Raw genomic sequence first — 20,295 nt, forward strand, 5'->3', positions numbered from 1 at the left:
ACCAACTTGTTCTAGAGCGAATGCAGAAGAGAGTAACTACAGCCTAGTTCGCTAAAGAAACAGAGCTCTTTCTGCTTCCATCAACGTGCACGTGTAAACCAAAACAAGTGGCTGGGCAGCAACAGATTGTTCCATTAACCTGTCTTCATAAGTATGAATTGTCAATGTGAATCAGGTCATCTAAAAGTGACAAGACCTTATAACACAACTACAAGAGAGATTACAGCAGTTAAAAAAAATGGATATAATAGACTATTCAATGTCTGTCCCCTTCCTTATCATCAGATCTTCTTCTACCAGTACCAATTTCAGAGAGCTCCGTTCTTCAGATTACTTCTCAGATGACCAAGTAGTCTTGCAACTTTTGTCTTGAAGTATGAAACAAGCTATATCGAAGTGATTTCACTGAACAAACCTGAATGCAACTTCAGTTGCCTCATGCTTCTCATTAAACATTTGTGTGGGTGAGGTTTTATCTTTTGCCAGCAGTAGGGCACTTGAGGAAGGAAGGTTTTACTTAAGTGTCTTGACCTATAAGTACCATATTCTACATACATCAGTTCAAAAATAATCAAAATGAACGGTAGGAATCAGCTAGAAATCAGAACGGATTTTGAGAGATGTTAAAAGGCCAGGCACTCTTCAGCTGCTTCCTGATCAAGAAACCACTCCACTAGATGAGATCAGGGGATGTAATCACAGAGGCAGAAATGAGATTTTAATCTTTTGTCTGAAGAGGTATTTAATATCTCTCTGCCAGATAAACTGTTATAAGCAAATCTCCTTACTGTTTTACAATGTATACTTAGAGAGATTAAATCTCTCTTTTGAAACAAAAATTCACAAACTATGATCTAAGGACCACTGGTGGTCCAGGAAGCACTATGATCTGCAGAAAGCTATATGGACACATGGTGCTGACTTTCCTCTTTGTTTTCAGCTGCTAAATTGCATTTAATGTAACTTTAGATATTTATAACCACTTTTCAAGCATTATTTTTCCATGTAACCAATTGCTGAAGTTGCCACCGGGATGTTATTCTATCATGGATGTAAAAAGGGAGGTGCTCCAGATAATCACAAATGGGTGAGTAAAGGTCTATTGAGATGTGATCTATGCCATGAAAAAGTTTGAGAATTCATTTTAAAACTATGTGAAAAACAAAATCAGGTCTACTGACTTTAGACTGTCTGACCCTTTACTCGAGACACGTCTGCAGGAGCAGGAAACATTCATATTTTAAATATTAAAATTAAAACACTATCCCATTCATGACTATCATGAAAATCTGTACAATTTACTCAAAATCAGAGGCACTGAAAAAAAGAGATATTCAGAGAATGAAGGAGGAAAGAATTGTGTGGAGGATCACTTGTATATTTAAGCAGAATTTCGCTTTCTTAACTATTAACACTGAGGCTACAACTTCATCACTCCTGGCCAGATCAGCACAAACACCGTTTGCTGGTGGAAGGCAGGAAAGAGTCAATACAGTTCCTTTTCCTCACACATAGCAGAATCCTTCCATTACTGCTAGAAACAAATCATCTCCACTAGCTCACATTGATTTAAAGCGGCTTGTGTTGCTGCCCACTGGGATAATTTTTCCTTAAAGGTATCCAGAAGTATAAAGGAGTTCTTGGTTAGAGGTGTTAATTATACAAATCCTGTTTTGCAAACAGACAAACCCCCACCACATTACTGCAATGTGAGTTAAGTGAACAACTCCAGCATCTGTACAGACTCTCCATTAGCTTGCCACATATTTTACAAAGGTTTGCCAAGTGCAGTCTAACATTTTACTTGTTTGACTCAGGAAGGCATCAGTGTTAGCAAATTCCACCTGGGCCCTGGCTTTGTCTGTAAATATACTGGGACTTGTCCCACATTTCACATACTTACCATCCATGAGGAGCCAGTGGCCAGTTAGGACCCAGATAAGGACAAGCATGACAGACAGGGAGAATGAAAGCAGTTCAGCAGCAGTGAAACGTCCACAACAGCCAAAGGAAATCCTGGAAACAACACACTATATCAGTTCAAAGATTTAATGCTTTCCATTTAAAGAACAGAAAAACCTCTGGCTCTGTTTGGACGAGGCTCATAAGTACTAATATTCATAAAAGATGCCAGACAGACCTGAAAGGGAAGTTCTCTTTGCCACAAAATAGGTACCAAAGGCAGCAACAATAAAGGCTTTCTCCACATTTAAATAACTTGCCTAAATTCTGAAGTGGAGGGATGAAAGGGTTAGTCTATGTTACTGTATGCAGATTTAAATCTAAGCAGTTTAAATCACTGATTTTAATCATAATTTAAATCAGCAAGCAGAACACCTTGATTTAAATCAATTTTAATCCTGTTTTACATTTGTATATAGCTATTTTCCTAAAGAAAGGTTTATTCTTATTGATTAGTAAATATTAAAACATGTTTATTTGCAACTAAATAGAACCTTTACACTAAATTTGGTGCTTCATTTTGCTAAACAGGTAGATACACTATATCCACACATTTATTTAAGCAATTATATAGTTTAATTTACATTTATTCAGATTCTTAATTTTCACATATTTTATTATGTTAGAAATTGGTAACAATGCATTTCATATTTACTAGATTTACTTTTTATTTGTGATTTGTATCAACCTGGATAGAAATTAGAATTCACTTAAAAATACATACAAAAACAATTTTAAAATGCTTTTTTATTAGTTAAATGAAGGTACCTCAAATGCGTTGGATACATTAAAAAGTTTAGCATTTAAAGCTAATTACTAATCAAATGAAGTTTCTGTAGTTAGTAAGTAGAAATTATTATTTCTGGTCATCATGTACTTCAAGATTTTAGAACTAGCAGATCTCATCAGCTCACAGCTAATTTTATTAATAGATTGGAAGAGGAAAACAAGCTCTCTTGATTTTTCAATTCCCAATTGGTTTCTAACTTTGAATTAACTAGTCATTGAACTAACTTAGTAAAGTGAAATGAAGAAAATATTCTCTCTGCACATGCAGAACAGAAGATAGATAGATTTATTTTAATCTCTCTATGTATCATGGGTCAAAAGCAGGCTTAGCACTTCAACAAATGCTTGCTCAAGGTGCTTAACTAGGTCAGAGGTCTGACTTTCTTTAAAACTTCAGCAGCAAACATGTACTGTTTACCTTCAAAAACAAATTTACTATACTAAATTAAAATATTTTAAAAATTAGGCCTTAACATAGGTTGTCATAATTTCAAATTTATTTTTAGAAAGGTCTATTCTAAAAAATAAACCTGTATTTAATTTAAATAAACTGATTTAAATCACAAAAAAACAGCAATTTTTATCCATCCTGGTCTATGTCCATTTAATTCTTGGCTCTTCTGCTGAGACTGTTACCAGGGTTGACTATCAACTGATACTGAATATGAATGGTTTTGCAATGCGGACTCCTGTCCGCAAGACCTGCAACTCATTTTAAAAAGGGCACTAAATAGCTGTCATTCATGTTAAGGTGGCTATTGCACGGTCACTATAGTCTTTGAAACATCTAGAGTTAATGACCATAATGCAACTGTGGTAGCCTAATATAAAAGTCCAACCCCAGCTCCTAAACACAATGAAATCTCACCCAAAGCAAGCCAAAACTTCTGAAAAACACTGAAGAACACTAATCCCCTGCAATAGTATCATATTTCCCATGCTGGCAAGTGTGCATGACAGGCAGAAATTGTGCTTCCTAGCTTCAAAGTGGGAACATGGTTTTGGCAAAGAGAACCAGAACTTATACAAACAATCAGCACTAGAGCCCTGGAGTTAGTGCTAGTAGCAGAAACCCTAGTTAAAAAAAAAAAAATCTCATTAAGAGAAATAAATGTAGCATACAAAAGAAAAGCAAAAGATTTATCTAGTCCTTACTTGTTTTGAGGAGAACAAGGTCGTGTTAAATACTGGCACATCGGGAGCAGAAGGAAAGCAAAGGCTATTGTTGCAAGGACTAGGAAAAGAGAAAATGTAACATTAGTACATTCAGATCCATTTTCTACTGTGTGCAAACAGCTCCCAGTCTGAGAAAGCTTTGTGACAATGTCTTATTAGTGTATACTGCAACATTTAAAATCCCCTCTTCACAGAATCAGCTTGAGAGTAGAGGGGGACAATTTTTGCTGTGTGTAGCATATTCATGGCTCTGCCAAACCGGAGCAGTAGGACGGACCTTCTTACCAATATCTTGATCAGCAAACAGTGTTCTGAAGAACTGCAGAAGTAGGGTCAAAAGGCCACTATAAATTTTTTCCGAAGTCAAAGTGTTGACATTTGCTTGTATGCAAAAATCTAAGCTAAAGCAGTTTCTGAATTCTTAGAAAATGTAGCCTGCAAAGTTGAGAGGCTTGCTGGCCTGCAATTCATTGATTTTAAAATCTATTTGTAATGCCTTAATCAATAAAAACTGGTAAAGGGCAATGTGGAGAATTAGGGCTAAGTTAATATTTTGTTATTTATGCATTACAGTTAAAAGAAACTATCCCTACACCAAGGAGTTTACAGTCATCGTTAGATAAAATTTGACTTGACACAGAAAGCAGGAACAGCCAAAAGGGTGAAAATGTGAAGGGGTGGCACTGCCATAGTAAAAAGAAAAGGAGTACTTGTGGCACCTTAGAGACTAACCAATTTATTTGAGCATAAGCTTTCTTGAGCTACAGCTACGAAGTCATATGGCTATTTATTTGCTTTTTATTTTATTTACTACGGTTACCAAGTTAATTTTTATACACATTCATTCAAAATGTACAAAAATCAAAGTAATAGAAATATAGCGTTGGAAGGGACCTTGAGAGGTCTTCTAGTTCAGCCCCCAGTGCCGAGGCAGGACCAAATATACCGAAACAATTCCTGACAGGTGTTGGTCTAACCTGTTCTTAAAAACCTCCAATGATGGGAGATTCCACAACCTTCCTTGAAAGCCTATTTCAGAGTTTAACTATCCTCGTAGTTAGAAAATTATTCCTAATATCTAATCTAAATCTCTTTGCTGCAGATTAAGCCCATTACTTCTCGTCCCACCTTCAGTGGACTTGGAGAACAACTGATCAGTGTCCTTTTTACAACAGCTCTTAACATATAACCACCCCCATCCACTAGCCAGCAACCTTGCCAAACAAGGAAATTAGGTTAGTTTGGCATGATTTGTTCTTGACAAATCCATGCTGGCTGGCTATTCCTTATAACTCTATTACCCTCTAAGTGCTTACAAACTGTAATAATTTGTTCCAGTATCTTTCCAGGCACCCAAGTTAAGCTAAACGGTCTACAGTTCCCTGGGTCCTCTTTGTTCCCCTTTTTAAAGATAGGTACTATGTTTGTGGTTCTCCAGTCCTCTGGGACCTCACCCATCCTCCATGAGTTCTCAAAAATAATCCCTAATGAGGCTGCTTCAGCTAGTTCCGTAACCACCTTAGGGTGAATTTCATCAGGTCCTGCCAACTTGAAACACATCTAATTTAACTAAATACTCTCTTTAACCTGCTGTTCCCCTATTTTGGCTTGCATTCCTTCCCTGTGTTAATATTGTGTTAAGTATCTGGTCACAATTTATGTTTTTAACTCAAGAATGTAGCAAAATAGAAACACCTGAGCCTTCTTGATATCGTCCGTTATCAACTCTCCTTCCCCACTAAGTAGACCACCTACAGTTTCTTCATCTTTCTTTTGCTCCTAACGTATCTATTGAACCTTTTTTATGGTCTTTTATGTCCCCTGCTTGAGGCAACTCATTTTGTGCCTTAGCCTTTTTGATTTTGTGCCAACATGCTTGTGCTTTTCTTTTGTTCTCATCCTAGGTAACATGGCCATGTTTCCACTTCTGATTTTCAGGTAATTAGAAAGCTCCCAATGGAGCCATACTAGCTTCTCACTATTTTTCCTGTCTTTCCTTTGCATCAGGATAGTTTGCTGCTGTGTCTTGAATATTAAACAAGGATAAACAACAAAAATAATAGGGAAAAGACCAAAAGAACTCTCTGAAATTAAAAGCATTGAAGAAAAAGAAAAATATGAAAGTCTGGATTCTGAAGCACTGCTATCCACAGTTATGGGCATTAATTTATAATGTACACATACATTTTATTTCTAAAAGTTCCTTCCCCATCTCTCAAAAAAATTGGCCAATTCAACATTCAAATGATTTATCAGACTCTCCACATAATAAATTTCTTTAAAATAGTGTAAGTGTAGAAATACAACCTTTGAGAGTTGTCAGGTCATAACATATTTTTCATATACTTGGATCACATGATCCATAAATGCATTTCAGTTCATAGTGACAAGACTCAGAATGCTTAACATTTCCTGATTGAGATGGATGAACATGAATAGAAGAGAATGTAGTCACCTGCTGTGCATATCGTAAAGACTACTTGAACTGAATCAAAGAAGAAGAACATGACTAAGAGAGAAACAGATGCTCCAATTGGAAGGAACAGTGCCTGGGTGGAATCGATGGTCTGGATACCTGCAGGAGAAAGAATACAACAGGTTTCATTTATGAAAGAATATAACAGGTTTCATTTATGGGATTTCTCAGCACACATACTAAAACAGAATATTGTATTTAGATCTTCTCCTAGTCTGTTTTTGTAGTCCAGTTCCCAAACGTATCCAAGAACTTTATAGTGAATTTGGTCATTATACTGCTGACTTAAAAGAATACGGATTCTGAGATACCCAATTAATTTCAAGGAAATACACCAGGGCCTGGCTACAGTACTGAATGCAAAACTGGTTCTTCAACTAAGACTTACCACTCTTTCACAGGGGCTAGGTAAAGAACAGCAGCAGCAACAGCTCTGTGGAGCCCAGGGAGAGGGATGGATGGGGAATGGTGGCAGTCTGTGCTCAGGATGTTGTTTGTGACTATCAAGATATGACAGCAGGTTTAGCATTAATTGTGGTAATTTGATTCCCAATCCCATCTCATATTGACCATACTATTTACCTTAATCGAGACAAAATCAGTGTTGTCGAAGATTTAAAGGAATGGTGTTATCATGTTAGAGTTCTAAAACTCTAGTCAAGATGACAAAGCAAGATGTTCTTTAGCCGGGGCTAAACTGGTTGAGTTAAATGTTGCTTTAACTTGACCAGTTTAGCATACGCTAAAGAACTTCCTTGGTCTTAACTAGAATTTTAGAAGGTGTTAAACTGTGTGAGCTAGCTCAGTCTAATACCACACCTTTAAATCCTATTCAAGAGAAGGCCACTGTGCATTTATATAGCATTCTTTGTAAGTCACATGATAACTTACAGAGTAAAAAGCTAATGATCAAGTTTTCAAAAGCACCTAAATCACTAAGGGTATGCCTGCACTGCAATTTAAAACCCACAGCTGGCCCTTGCCAACTGATCCAGGCTCACAGGGGTTGGACTAAGTGGCTGAATTCAGGCTCAGGCTGGAGCCTGGATTCTAGGACCCTGTGAGGTGGGAGGGTCCCAGACCACAGGCTGCAGCCTGAGCCCGAATGTCTACAACTTAGTCTCAGCCCTGTGAGCCCAAGTCAGTTGCAAGGACCAGCCACAGGTTTTTAATTGCCGTGTAGACATACCCAAGTAATTTTGAAAATATTACATAACATGTACCGATTTAGCGTACTATTTAACTAAAAACATAAATTAGTATAAAAAGTCACCTGTAAAATTTATACTTGAAAGCAGATTCTCTAAACATGGAGCATAAATACTAAAGGTTTTAAGTCTGATCCACTCAGTGACATTAAGAACATATCGTATGGTACGGTGAAAGATATGTTGGGCCCTATTAAGCTTAATGATCACTAACTTTAAAAAAATCAATACAGAATTGTACAGGGACCCAAAAAACAATTTTTAAAAACAGAAGTAATCTGTTGAAATAGCTTGGTGCCAGTGAGAATATACATGGCACCATCCTAAATTAACTGGAGTCTAAGAATCAGACTTCTGGGAGATGAGAGAACAAGGTGGTTGCTGAAATGGGGCTTTGATAAAAACTAAAAATAGTGTTTAAGGGGTTCTCAAACTGTTTTTGGCTGGGACCCCCTTTGAAAATATTTCAGGCTGTGATGACCCCCCTCAAAAAATGACGACCCCTGCATACCATTCCACCCTTACTTCTGCACTCCTGCTAGGGGCGGTGCTGCCTTCAGAGCTGTGTGCCTGACCAGCAACCCCTGCTCTTCAGCCACCCAGCTCTGAAGGCCTTGGGCTGTCAGCCAGAGTACAGGCATGTGTTGGGGCTGAAAAAGCTCACGACCCCCACCCCCACCCCATAATAACCTCACGGCCCCCAGTTTGAGAACCACTGAAGCTCTTTGGTTGTGATGGCCTCAATCCATTATTTTGAAGATGACGAAACAGATGAGGAATAAAAAGAGGTTGCTTGCCTAACCCTAAATTGGAGTGTATGGCCTCTGCAATCCCAGCACCAGTGACTCAGGAACTTTCCACAAAGCAGGGCACGTTGGCACCCAGAACAGTAAGCCCAGAAATAGCCTTCCTCTAGGTAGATAAGGCATTCTTTGTGGAGTTCAACTCCATCATCTTGAAAAAGCAGGACACCACTTTAAGCCAGACTTCTTAACCCAAGCAGCAACTGTGTGTTAGGTACAGCAGTCCAAATTCCAGATCAGAATAAAGGCTTCACAACAGTACAAAAACAGACCACACACTAAAAGCCACTACAACACTCCTAAAACATTAAACTATAAAACACTTAAAAGTTTTGGCTGAAAAGCCAAGCTAAGTTTTACACGCAATAAATGAAGGCAACTTATGGGAAAAAACTGGAGGCTGTTGGAACCCACAAGACATTTTATAGGTTCAGCTCCACCAACGGTATTTGTGCGTTCCCAACAAACACAGCTTTCTAGAGTGTTTCTGAAACTATGCTCTTCTGGGTTATTCATATCTCTTAAGTGTGAAAATGCAGATGCAATTCTCAAAGATAGAACACTTCAAGAGATTAATGGGGGGGCGGGGGGGAAATGTGAGTGATATAGCATTGTGAACTTGATCGTATACCCATGTTGAATGACTTCCAGGACCCATTTGTCCATTGTTATCACACTCCAAGCTGGTAAAAAGAGTGCTGAACACCCCCCAAAGGGAGTGGGTCAGGTGCACAGTGAGAGACAGTGGTTGGCAGCTCCCTGGTTGCATTCAGAAATAATGCTTCCGAAAAGACTGAGTATGAGATACTGGAGGTTGTGATGAACCTTCATAAACAAGCAAGGGAAATACAACCTAGATGGAGCTACTGTAAGGTGGGTGCAATACTGGTTAGAAAACTGTTCCCAGAGAGCAGTTATCAGTGGTTCACAGTCATGCTGGAAGGGCATAACGAGTGGGGTCCCGGAGGGATCAGTTCTGGGTTCAGTTCTGTTCAATATCTTCATCATTGATTTATATAATGCCATAGACAGTACATTGTGACAGGGTCGGGCCAGATGGCTATAGGAGAGTGACAGATTAGCCCCAGGTTAAGTAGGTCCCTTTTCCCTGGGTAAGGTAACAGGGAAGGTTCCAGAACAATCAGGAACATTCTGGAAACAATTAAGGCAGACAGGCTGATTAGAACATCTGCAGCCAATCAAGAAGCTGCTAGAATCAATTAAGGTAGGCTAATCAGGACACCTGGGTTTAAAAAGGAGCTCACTTCAGTTTGTGGTGTGTGGGAAGAGCTGGGAGCAAGAGGTGCAAGAAGCTGAGAGTGAGAAAGTGTACTACTGGAAGACTGAGAAGTACAAGCATTATCAGACATCAGGAGGGAGGTCCTGTGGTGAAAATAAAGAAGGGGTTGGGAGGAGGCCATGGGGAAGTAGCCCAGGGAGTTGTAGCTGTCACACAGCTGTCACAAGAACCACTGTAGACAGCTGCCAACCACAGGGCCCTGGGCTGGAACCCGGAGTAGAGGGCGGGCACCGGTTCCCCCCATCCCTCTAACTCCCTACTTGATACCGGAGGAGTTGTACTGGACTGTGGGTTCCACCAGAGGGGAAGGTCTCTGGCCTGTTCCCCAATCCACTAGGTGGACCAGCAGAGATTGCAGTGATTGTTCTTCCTTTCCCCATGCTGGCCAGTGATGAGGCTAACTGAGTGAACAGCAGATTTGAGCCACGAAAGCGGCCAAACCGAGGGCTGCTGTGAACCTCTGAGGTGAGAAAATCCGCCAATAAGCGCAGGACCCACCAAGGCAGAGGATGAACTTTGTCACAACACTTATAAAGTTTGCGGACAATACCAAGCTGGGAGGGGTTGAAAGTACTTTGGAGGATAGGATTAAAATTCAAAATGATCTGGACAAACTGGAGAAATGGTCTGAACAGGATGAAATTCAATGAGGACAGATGCAAAATACTCCATTTAGGAAGGAACAATCAGTTGCACACATACAAAATGGGGAATGACTGCCTAGGAAGGAGTACTGCGGAAAGGGACCTGAGGGTCATAGTGGACCACAAGCTCAATATGAGTCAACAGTGTAACACTGTTGCAAAAAAGGGGAACATAATTCTGGGATGTGTAAGCAGGAGTGTTATAAGCAAGACATGAGAAGTAATTCTTCCGCTCTGCTCCACACTGGTTGGGCCTCAACTGGAGTATTGTGTCCGGTTCTGGGCGCTGCATTTCAGGAGAGATGTGGACAAATTGGAGAGGGTCCAGAGAAGAGCAACAGAAATGACTGAAGGTCTAGAAAGCATGACCTATGATGGAAGATTGAAAAAGTTGGGTTTGTTTAGTCTGGAGAAGAGAGGACTGAGAGGGGACATGATAGCAGTTTTCAAGTACATAGAAGGTTGTTACAAGGAGGAAGGAGAGGAATTGTTCTTCTTGACCTCTGGGGATGGGACAAGGAGCAATGATCTTAAACTGCAGCAGGGGAGGTTTAGGTTGGACATTGGGAAAAACTTTCTGTCAGGGTGGTTAAGCACTGGAATAAATTGCCTAGGGAGGTTGTGGAATCTCAGTCAGATTTTTGGGAACAGGTTAGACAGGCATCTCTCAGGAATGGTCTAGATAGTATTTAGTCCTGCTGTGAGTGCAGGGGACTGGACTGGATGACCTCTCAAGGTCCCTTCCAGTCCTCTGATTCCATGAACACGGAGGACTGGGCCATTGGCTCTTCTGCCGCTTGTGAGGAGACTCATAGGACCACTGCTGGAAGAACTGGGGAGCTCTAAATGGCTGTGTTGGAGGCGGGTGATAGAATTTGTGTTTGGATGCTGGTGTGTAGATACCCAGTGATCGAAGAGTGGCACTGGAGACTTTGAGGGAGTGAGGGGAGTCATCAGTCCTCTGACTGAAGAGATGAGACTCATCGAAAGGGAGGACCTATATGGTGCTCTGGACCTCCCTCGGGAAACCTGACAAATATAGCCACAACTCCCTGCACATGATGATCCCTGTAGCCATTGTGTGCAAAGAACTATCTGCTGTGGCCGTGGCCTGGAGAATTGTCCTCACAACTAACTTCCCCTCCTCTAGGGTAGCTTCAAAGCAGGCTTGATACTGCTGGGGCAGTTTGTCTGTGAAGTCAGCCATCTTGCTACAGCTAAGCAAGTCACACTTGGTGAACAGAGCCAAATAACTGGAAATGCAAAATAGAAGGCTGGCAGACGAGAAAACCTTGTGATGCAGAAGGTCAAGTCCGCTGCGGTGGAGCATGGGCAGGGCTTAAAATTCAGCCAGAGCTGTCCAGAGCGGAGCTCCAGTAAATATTTTCAAACCTGTGGGAGCCGCAGGCTCCAGGAAATACTCTGAGAATTTAAGCCCTGAGCGTGGATGTTGCTGCCGGGGCCGTTCCATCGCTGCCTGAATGACAAGGGAATGAGGAGAGGTATGGGGAGGGGTGAGAGAAGAGAAACTCAGATCCCTCTGAAGGCACATAGTACCTCTTCTTTGCCCCCTTGAGGGTGGGTGGGCAGGTACCTGGAGTGTGTCATACAATAGGTGCTGGTTGAAGAACAGCATCTTTGATTGCTAGAGTCACTACGGCTGGTACTGAGGCATGCAAGATTTCGTGCAGCTGGTGCTGCTTGTCTTGTACTTCCGCCAGTGAGATGTGAAGGGCATCCATCATCTTGAACTTGGTGGCAGCCATCCAGGGCTGAAGAGGGAGTCGAAGATATAGGAGACAATGAGGGGAATCACTTCGATTCTGGTGGTACTGTCAGAGTTGGACTAAGTGGCGTACCCTCCAACAGCAGTTCTGAACGCCTACTTGATGACGGTTGAAGGGGCAAGATTGGAGACTTTTCACAAGCAGAGTGGGAAGATTCTGATGGCAGATACTGTGACCACGAAACCCAGTAAGGCCAACCAGGCAGATCCAGTGATTGCTGCGGAGGTCCCCAAGGAACAGGGTACCAAGGACCCCATGGCTGGGCAAAGGGAAGATATTGCCATTGAGTCAGCAGGACCTTAGAATAGTCACATCAGCAGTGTGTTGGGAGGTGGGGGAGGCACCGACCCTGCATTCCATCGAAGTCCTCAGATGTTGATAAGTCAGGGCCCGGTTCAAATGGTGGTGCCATAGGGACTGGCAGAACCACGGGAGCCATTGGGGAACAGGGAGAGCCACAGCCCGAAGGAGGCAAGGCTAATGTAGGGGAGCTTACTCTCCTAATAGGCAAAGGCACTTGAAGGCATGGAGACCTCATCTTTGCCAAGGCAAAGAGTTTATGAGGCTCGGGGTCAGATTCGAGTCTTCCCCTGTGTCAGCAGCATGGACTCCACAGTCTGAACCAGAGCCAGAATGGAGGACTGCCTCAGAACAAAGGCATCAGCAGGGCTGACGTGGAAGGAGTTCACAGCTCAATGGATGGAACTGATGGATCGGACATCCAGTGTGCCTTCCTTGCCTCACAGCTAGGCCCTGGCACTGATACAGCAGGACTGGACTGGTGCTCCTTGGTAGGAGGTGCGCTCCTCAACTGCTCAAGCTGATGTATGGGGGGGAGGGAGGAGTGTCCATGGCCTGGATCCAACTGAGGCCTCATGCTGACCTCCATGAGGTGGTTCTTGAGGTGGAGGGCCCAGTCTTCCTGGGTACATCTTGGGAAGGAGAGGCAGATACTGCATCTAGATGAAATGTGGGCTTCCCCCATGAAGTAAAGGGGAACGAGCAAGGGTTGGAGATGCAGCTCTTGAAGCCCGCCATCTTTGGCATAATCCAGTACCCAGGCATAAGCGCTGGGGGGGGGCACACGCATGACCAGTAAAATGGCATCCCCAAGTCCTTAAAATCCTAAAAACTACTTCTGCAAACAAAAAAACTACTAAAAAACGACAACTATATACAGAAATAAAACAGCCTTTTCTGTGTTTTAGGGAAGTGCATCACAAGAGATGAGAGAACAGAAGAGGCTTCACTCGGACCATGTGATGCTGAGAAGAAACTGAGGGCCCTGCCCTTTATTGCCTTGGACAGAAGCATGAGGTGGAGCAAGGGCACATGCGTGGACCAACGGACACTACTATTTTCAAAAATCTCAGGCTCCGAACACATGCATATAACCCTCAGTGGAATACAATATGGACCATCACTCAAAGAAGAACTATCTGGGTAAAGAAACAACATTTGTGATGAAAAGCTGGCCTTCAATGCAATATTGACAAAACAGAACGTAATGGGTGCACACCCAGTCTAACGTCATAGCTGTGTCCCCAAAATATTTACAAACATTGCTACATGCAGAATCAGGTAGAATTACAGGATTTTAAAGGTGAGATTTTAAGGCTGATGTACCATATACCACAGAGCAGTGCTTCTCAAGCTACCTGATGTGGGGGACCGGCAATTTTTTTTTCCAATGTGCGCGCAGACCGGCAGCCGATGGCTCACGGACTGGCATAGGTCCGCGGACCACCACTTTGAGTAGCACTACCATAGAGCACAAGAATGATTGTTTTAATTTTCCAAGTTATGTTTGAATAGGTTGCTCACTCAGATATGTTGGTATCACTAGTCAAGATTTCCATGCTTCAAAACACATTAAGCCCACACGAAATCTTAAACCAACAACTTAGTTTTCAGTCACCAACATTTCAGTGTCCTTACCAAAAAAAAAAGCAACATAAGGTAGGGCCTACCAATAATATCCACAGAAATAATGTCATCCACATGACATAATTATTTACTTTAAACCCCAAGGATCTGTTATTTCAAAACAGCTGGCATAGTCCAACAGAAAAATTAAAGAATCCAGTTGCTCTGAATCTAGACGTTACCTTGGATGATATAAAATGGTAGCAGAATTGTACTATAAATAGACATTATGCTGATGTGAGGAGTTGGGACCTATCAATTCCCATGTTCTAATTGTGGCTCTAATAATTGCCTTCCTCAAGGCAAGAGAATATAATTTGTGTGCATTTCAATTTCCCATATTACAATAGTTATACACCATAACCCACCTAAAAGGGTTGTTATAGGTCAATGGTGTGCCCTTGTTGTCAAGAAGGCCAATGGCATTTTGGGATGTAAAAGTAGGGGCATTGCCAGCAGATTGAGGGACGTGATCGTTCCCCTCAATTCGACATTGGTGAGGCTTCATCTGGAGTACTGTGTCCAATTTTGGGCCCCACACTACAAAAAGGATATGAAAAAATTGGAAAGCATCCAGTGGAGGGCAACAAAAATGATTAGGGGACTGGAACACACGACTTATGAGGAGAGGCTGAGGAAACTGGGATTATTTAGTCTGAAGAAGAGAAGAATGAGGGGGGATTTGATAGCTGCTTTCAACTACCTGAAAGGGGGTTCCAAAGAGGATGGATCTAGACTGTTCTCAGTGGTAGCAGATGACAGAACGAGGAGTAATGGTCTCAAGTTGCAGTGGGGAAGGTTTAGGTTGGATATTAGGAAAAACTTTTTCACTAAGAGGGTGGTGAAGCACTGGAATGCGTTACCTAGGGAGGTGGTGGAATCTCCTTCCTTTGAAGTTTTTAAGATCAAGCTTGACAAAGCCCTGGCTGGGATGATTTAGTTGGGGACTGGTTCTGTTTTGAGCAGGGGGTTGGACTAGATGACCTCCTGAAGTCCCTTCCAACCCTGATATTCTATGATTCTATGAATTAATATTTACAAAGTGCCCTGAAGATGGAAAGCATTTGTATAAGCACTAAGCATTTGTAATAATGTGTTGAAAGATTATGATGAATTTGTGAAGGCCAAAACTATAACAGAGTTCAAAAAAGAACTAGATAAATTCATGGAGGATAGGTTAATCAATGGCTATTAGCCAGGATGGGCAGGGATGGTGCCCCTATCCTCTGTTTGCCAGAAGCTGGGAATGGGCAACAGGGGATGGATCACTTGATGATTACCTGTTCTGTTCATTCCCTCTGGGACACCTGGCATTGGCCACTATCAGAAGACAGGATACTGGGTTAGATGGACCTTTTAGTCTGACCCAGTATGGCCATTCTTATGTTATGACATAGACGTTGCAAGGTTTCTAAAACAGCCTTCTCAGTGCTTGCTATCAACTCAGTGCTCTGATCAACTGTAGTCTATTAGGAAAGGGGTCACGGAGCTTCTGAGAGACTCTGAGTTTTTCTGTTCACAAACTCCTAGATGTTAAGAGCTCCGCAGTGTACACTTCTTCCTTGGAGCTGTAATGGATTAGGAAATGTAGGCAAAGCCATATCATGGTTCACATAAAATACAATATGTTTAAGGCCTAAACTTAGGGAGACATCTGACCATTATTCTGGGAGAAAAACACATGGCTCCAAACAAGACAAACAGAGAAGCTCCCTATTATTCTCTTGTGGCAGAACACAGCACTATGAAGAAAAGTGTCTCTGATGCTCTCCTGAGTATCAAAGGATTAAACTAATTTGGAATATGGCACTCTTATTTCAGAATAAGAGCATATATACACATAACGAATTTATCAGGAATAGTTATTCCAGAATGACTCCCCAGGTGGATAAACTCTTTAAATATCTGTTTACTTCTTAATCTGTTACTAGAAGTCATTATCAAGACTGAAAGTACATGTAGGCTCTTCAGGTAGAAAAAAACCTGGCAACAAGGATGAGGCTCTATTAAAAAAACAGAACAAATGTCTGAGAGCATACACAGCGAGTACCACTCGGTAAAACCCTGTGTCTCAGATGCTACATTGATAGGGAACATACAAGTACATGAATACATGTGAAGTAAGTTCCTCCAAACTGAACTGCTTAACAGGAGACAAGGGTGCCACCCTGAAAGTAACAATATCTTTTAAGATCAGAACTATATACACTGCAGACTTTGACTAAATTGCTGTGTCAGAACAGTTAATTTACCAATCTCCCTTAAAATGTGTATATCTGGCCTAGGTGGGGTACTGTAAATTATTTTTTGGAAGCCTACTGGCTCAAAATTTTACATTCTGCGAAGAGCTGAGAAGGGACTCAAAGTCAGCCTCTTTTGAGCTCCAGGGAGCAACAATAAAGCCAAGAAATTCAGCACATCTTGCTTGGGCCCATCCCATTTTAGCAGAGCAACTTACTTGTATCCTAAATAGCACCCATAGCCCATGTGAACTTAGCTTCTTATTCATTCACCCCCTTTTTGCTTTAAGAATGAACCCCATATTTTAAAGGGGACATGTTAGCACTGCACATTAACTCTCAACCTCTAACAATTTAAACAAAGACGCTCAGGTTGGAATACAGAATTATTGCTTTGCCAAACGACCAGATTTAAAAATGTGGACTCGGATTCAAGAGATCAGGGCTGTAGTCTCAGTTCTGTCAGTCTTCCTGAGTGTCTTTGGACAAGTTATTTGACTTTGGTGTCTCAAGGTTTACTTATTGGTAAAACTGAATAATATTTCCCTATGTCTGAAGTAAAGGTGAGGGTAAATTCATCAGTTCTTGTGACATACTCAGGTACTTTATAGTGATGATCACCTCAGAACAGCATATAATTTAATTACAATCTATTTTTAATACTAATTGTTCAAAAGAACTAAGAAGAGAAGTCTTCCACCTCTGTCACAACTGTGAAGCATGCAATAGTGTATATATGAATGTTTTGAATCCTTAGTATCTGTGGGCATGTTTGATAACAGCACTATGGGGCTCACAGTTCATAAGTCTGCACGTCAGATTGGCCTACACAGAATGTCTTTGCTACATCATAAGAATTCAAGCAGCACAGTGCAAGAATACAAACCATGATAAATTCCTGAATGCAGCATACTAGATTGGCTGATGGGAAGACAGGAAGGACTAATGTGAGCAGTTGGAGAGTACTTACTGTTATTGGTGCTGTTGCCATTGAAAGACCCAGGTGAGCTGCTGCTGTCTTTCTCTTTGTCTTGATTCTCAAAGTCCATGTTAAGGGACCTGCAGAAACAAAGCAAACTCTTAATACTCAAGTTTCAAACTCCCATGGAGATTCACTGTTTGATTTATAGTTATTTCACAGATAATCAATAGGATACGTAATACCAGGGTACAAATATATAGTAATGACAGAGTTGTTCGCACGGCTGGAATGGCACTGTTTGCAAAAGAAAGCATAGAGTCAAATATAGTAAAAATCTTAAATGAATCAAATACTACAACAATCTCTATTGATCAAAATTCCATGCTTGAATAATAAGAGTATAGCAGTAGGAATAGACTACCGACCACCTGACCAGGAGGTGATGGTGATAGTGAAACACTCAGGAAGATTAGAGAGGATTCAGAAAAAAAAACAGAAAACCCAATAATAATGGGGGATTTTAAGTATCCCAGTACTGACTGGGAACATGTCACCTCATGACAGGATGCAGAGATAAAATTTCTAGACACCATTAGTGACTGCTTCTTGGAGCAGCTAGTCCTGGATCCCACAAGAGGAGAGGCAATTCTTGATTTAGTCCTAAGGGGAGGACAGGATCTGGTCAAAGAGGTGAATATAGCTGAACAACTCACTAATAGCGACCATAATGTAATAAATTTTAACGTCCTTGTATGGCGGAAAATACCAAAGAAATCCTTAACTTCAAAAAGGGAACTACACAAAAAACAAGGAGGCTAGTCAAATTGAAGTTAAAAGGAACAGTCACAAGAGTTAAATGTTTGCAAACTGAATGGAAACTTTTTAAACACACCATAACAGAGGCTCGGACTATATGTATAACCCAAATAAATAAAAAAAAGTAAGAGGACTAAAAACTGCCATGATGGCTAAACAGAGTGAAAGAGGCAGTTAGAGACAAAAAGACATCCTTTAAAAATTGGAAGTCAAAACTCCCCTATGAGGAAAGTAGAAACGAGCATAAACTTTGGCAAGCCAAGTGTAAAAGTATGATTAGATAAGCCAAAAAATAACTTGTAGAACAACTAGCAAAAGACAAAAACTAACACCAAAAAAATTTTTAAGCACATCAGAAGCAGGAAGCCTGCCAAACAATCAATCAGTGGGGTCACTGGATGATTCAGGTGTTAAAGGAGCACTCAAGAAAACAAGGTGGTTGTGGAGAAGCTAAACTTAGGCGTGGCTGCACTTGAGAGTTAAAGCGCATTAAAGCAGCCTTGGGCGCCCTAGCTCACTCCCCGTCACACTGGCAAGGCCCGTAGAGCGCTCTGACTCCATGGCTAGAGCGCTCCTGGTACTCCACCTCCGCAAGAATATTAACACTTGTTGCGTAGTGGCTGAAACGCTCGGCGTCAGTGTGAACAAGGTGTTGCATTACTGTGCTCTGATCATCCTCCAGAAACGTCCCATAATCCCCTCAAGTCAAGTGGCCACTCTTCTCATTGTTTTGAACTCACCTAGGAATGTGGATAAGCCCTTTGAAAGCTCCATTTCTGCAGAGCAAGCCATTACTGTGGAATGCTGTGTGAGAGAGAGAGGCGGGGGAGGTCTGCTGCTGTCTGAACTTTCAACACAGCACGCTGACATGCTCTCAGCCCCCCAAAAACCCACTCTCTCTCTCCCCCCACATACACACAACACACTCCCTGTCACACCCCACCCCACCCCATTTGAAAAGCACATTGCAGTTAATTGCACGCTGGGATAGCTGCCCATAATGCACCGCTCCCAATGCCACTGCAAGTGCTGCAAATGTGGCCACGCCAGTGCGCTTGAAGCTGTCAGTGTGGACAGACTGCAGCACTTTCCCTACTCCACTCTATGAAGGCTGGTTTAACTCAAAGCACTCTACATCTGCAAGTGTAGCCATACCTTAATTCTTTGCATCACTCCTCACTGCAGAGGATGTGAGGAAGACTCCCACACCTGAGCCATTCTTTTTAGGTGACAACTCTGAGGAACTGTCCCAGACTGAGATGTCAATAGAGGATGTTTTGGAACAAAAGTCATCAGGACCAGATGGTAATCACCAAAGAGTTCTGAAGGAACTCGTATATGAAATTGCAGAACTACTAACTGTGGTATATAACCTATCGGTTAAATCAGCACTGCACCAGAGGATAGCTAATGTAATGCCAATTTTTAAAAAAGACTCCAGAGACAACCCTTACTATTACAGGCCAGTAAACCTAACTTCAGAATCAGGCAAACTGGTTGAAACTGTAGTAAAGAATAGAATTATCAGGCAGACAGATGAACAAAATATGCTGGGGAAGAGTCAACATAGCTTTTATAAAGGGAAATCAGGCATCACCAGTCTATTAGAATTCTGGGGGGGAGAGGGGGGTCAACAAACATATGGACAAGGATGATCCAGTAGATACAGTGTACCTGGACTTTCAGAAAGACTTTGACAAGGTCACTCATCAAAGGCTCTTAAGCAAAGTAAGGAGTCTGATTGTAATTCACTGAAAGACAGGAAACACAGGAGAGGAATAAATGGTCAGTTTTCACAATGGAGAGAGGTAAACAGGGTTCTCCAATGATCTGTACTGTACTAGGGCCTGTGCTGTTCAACATATTCATAAATCAGGTGGAAAAAGAGGTAAACAGTGAGGTGGCAAAATTTGCAGACAATAAAAAATTCCTCAAGACAGTTAAGTCCAAAGCTGACTGAGGAGCTACAAAGTGACCTCACAAAACTGAATGACTGCACAACAAAATTGCAGATGAAATTTAATGTTGATAAATGCAAAGTAATATACATTGGAAAACATAATCCTAACTATACATATAAAATGATGGGGTATAAATTAGCTGTTACCACAAGAAAGAGCTCTTGGCATCAAAACACACAAAAAAGAAGCTTACAAGACGTGGAAGATTGGACAAATGACCAGGGAAGAGTATAAAAATATTGCTCAGGCATGCAGGAGTGAAATCAGGAAGGCCAAATCCCACCT

The 20,295-nt window shown here is 41.6% G+C and overlaps 1 protein-coding gene across 5 annotated transcripts in view; it reads right to left on the minus strand.

Annotated features, from left to right (window-relative positions):
• Positions 1 to 20,295, minus strand: part of SPPL3 (signal peptide peptidase like 3) — a 140,183-nt gene that overhangs the window by 21,224 nt on the left and 98,664 nt on the right. For all 5 annotated transcript variants that reach the window (XR_006286015.1, XR_005222334.2, XM_043529439.1 and 2 more), the window contains 4 exons: positions 17,282 to 17,370; positions 6,383 to 6,502; positions 3,907 to 3,985; positions 1,904 to 2,016 (listed from right to left, as the gene is read on the minus strand). Coding sequence is in view for 3 of the 5 variants with exons in the window: in XM_043529439.1 (XP_043385374.1) it covers positions 1,904 to 2,016; positions 3,907 to 3,985; positions 6,383 to 6,502; positions 17,282 to 17,370 (401 nt within the window). In the remaining 2 variants the exon portion in view is untranslated. The remainder of the gene's footprint in view (positions 1 to 1,903; positions 2,017 to 3,906; positions 3,986 to 6,382; positions 6,503 to 17,281; positions 17,371 to 20,295) is intronic.

The sequence above is a fragment of the Chelonia mydas genome, chromosome 15 (assembly GCF_015237465.2).
Source record: "Chelonia mydas isolate rCheMyd1 chromosome 15, rCheMyd1.pri.v2, whole genome shotgun sequence".
Taxonomy (NCBI): Eukaryota; Metazoa; Chordata; order Testudines; family Cheloniidae; genus Chelonia; species Chelonia mydas.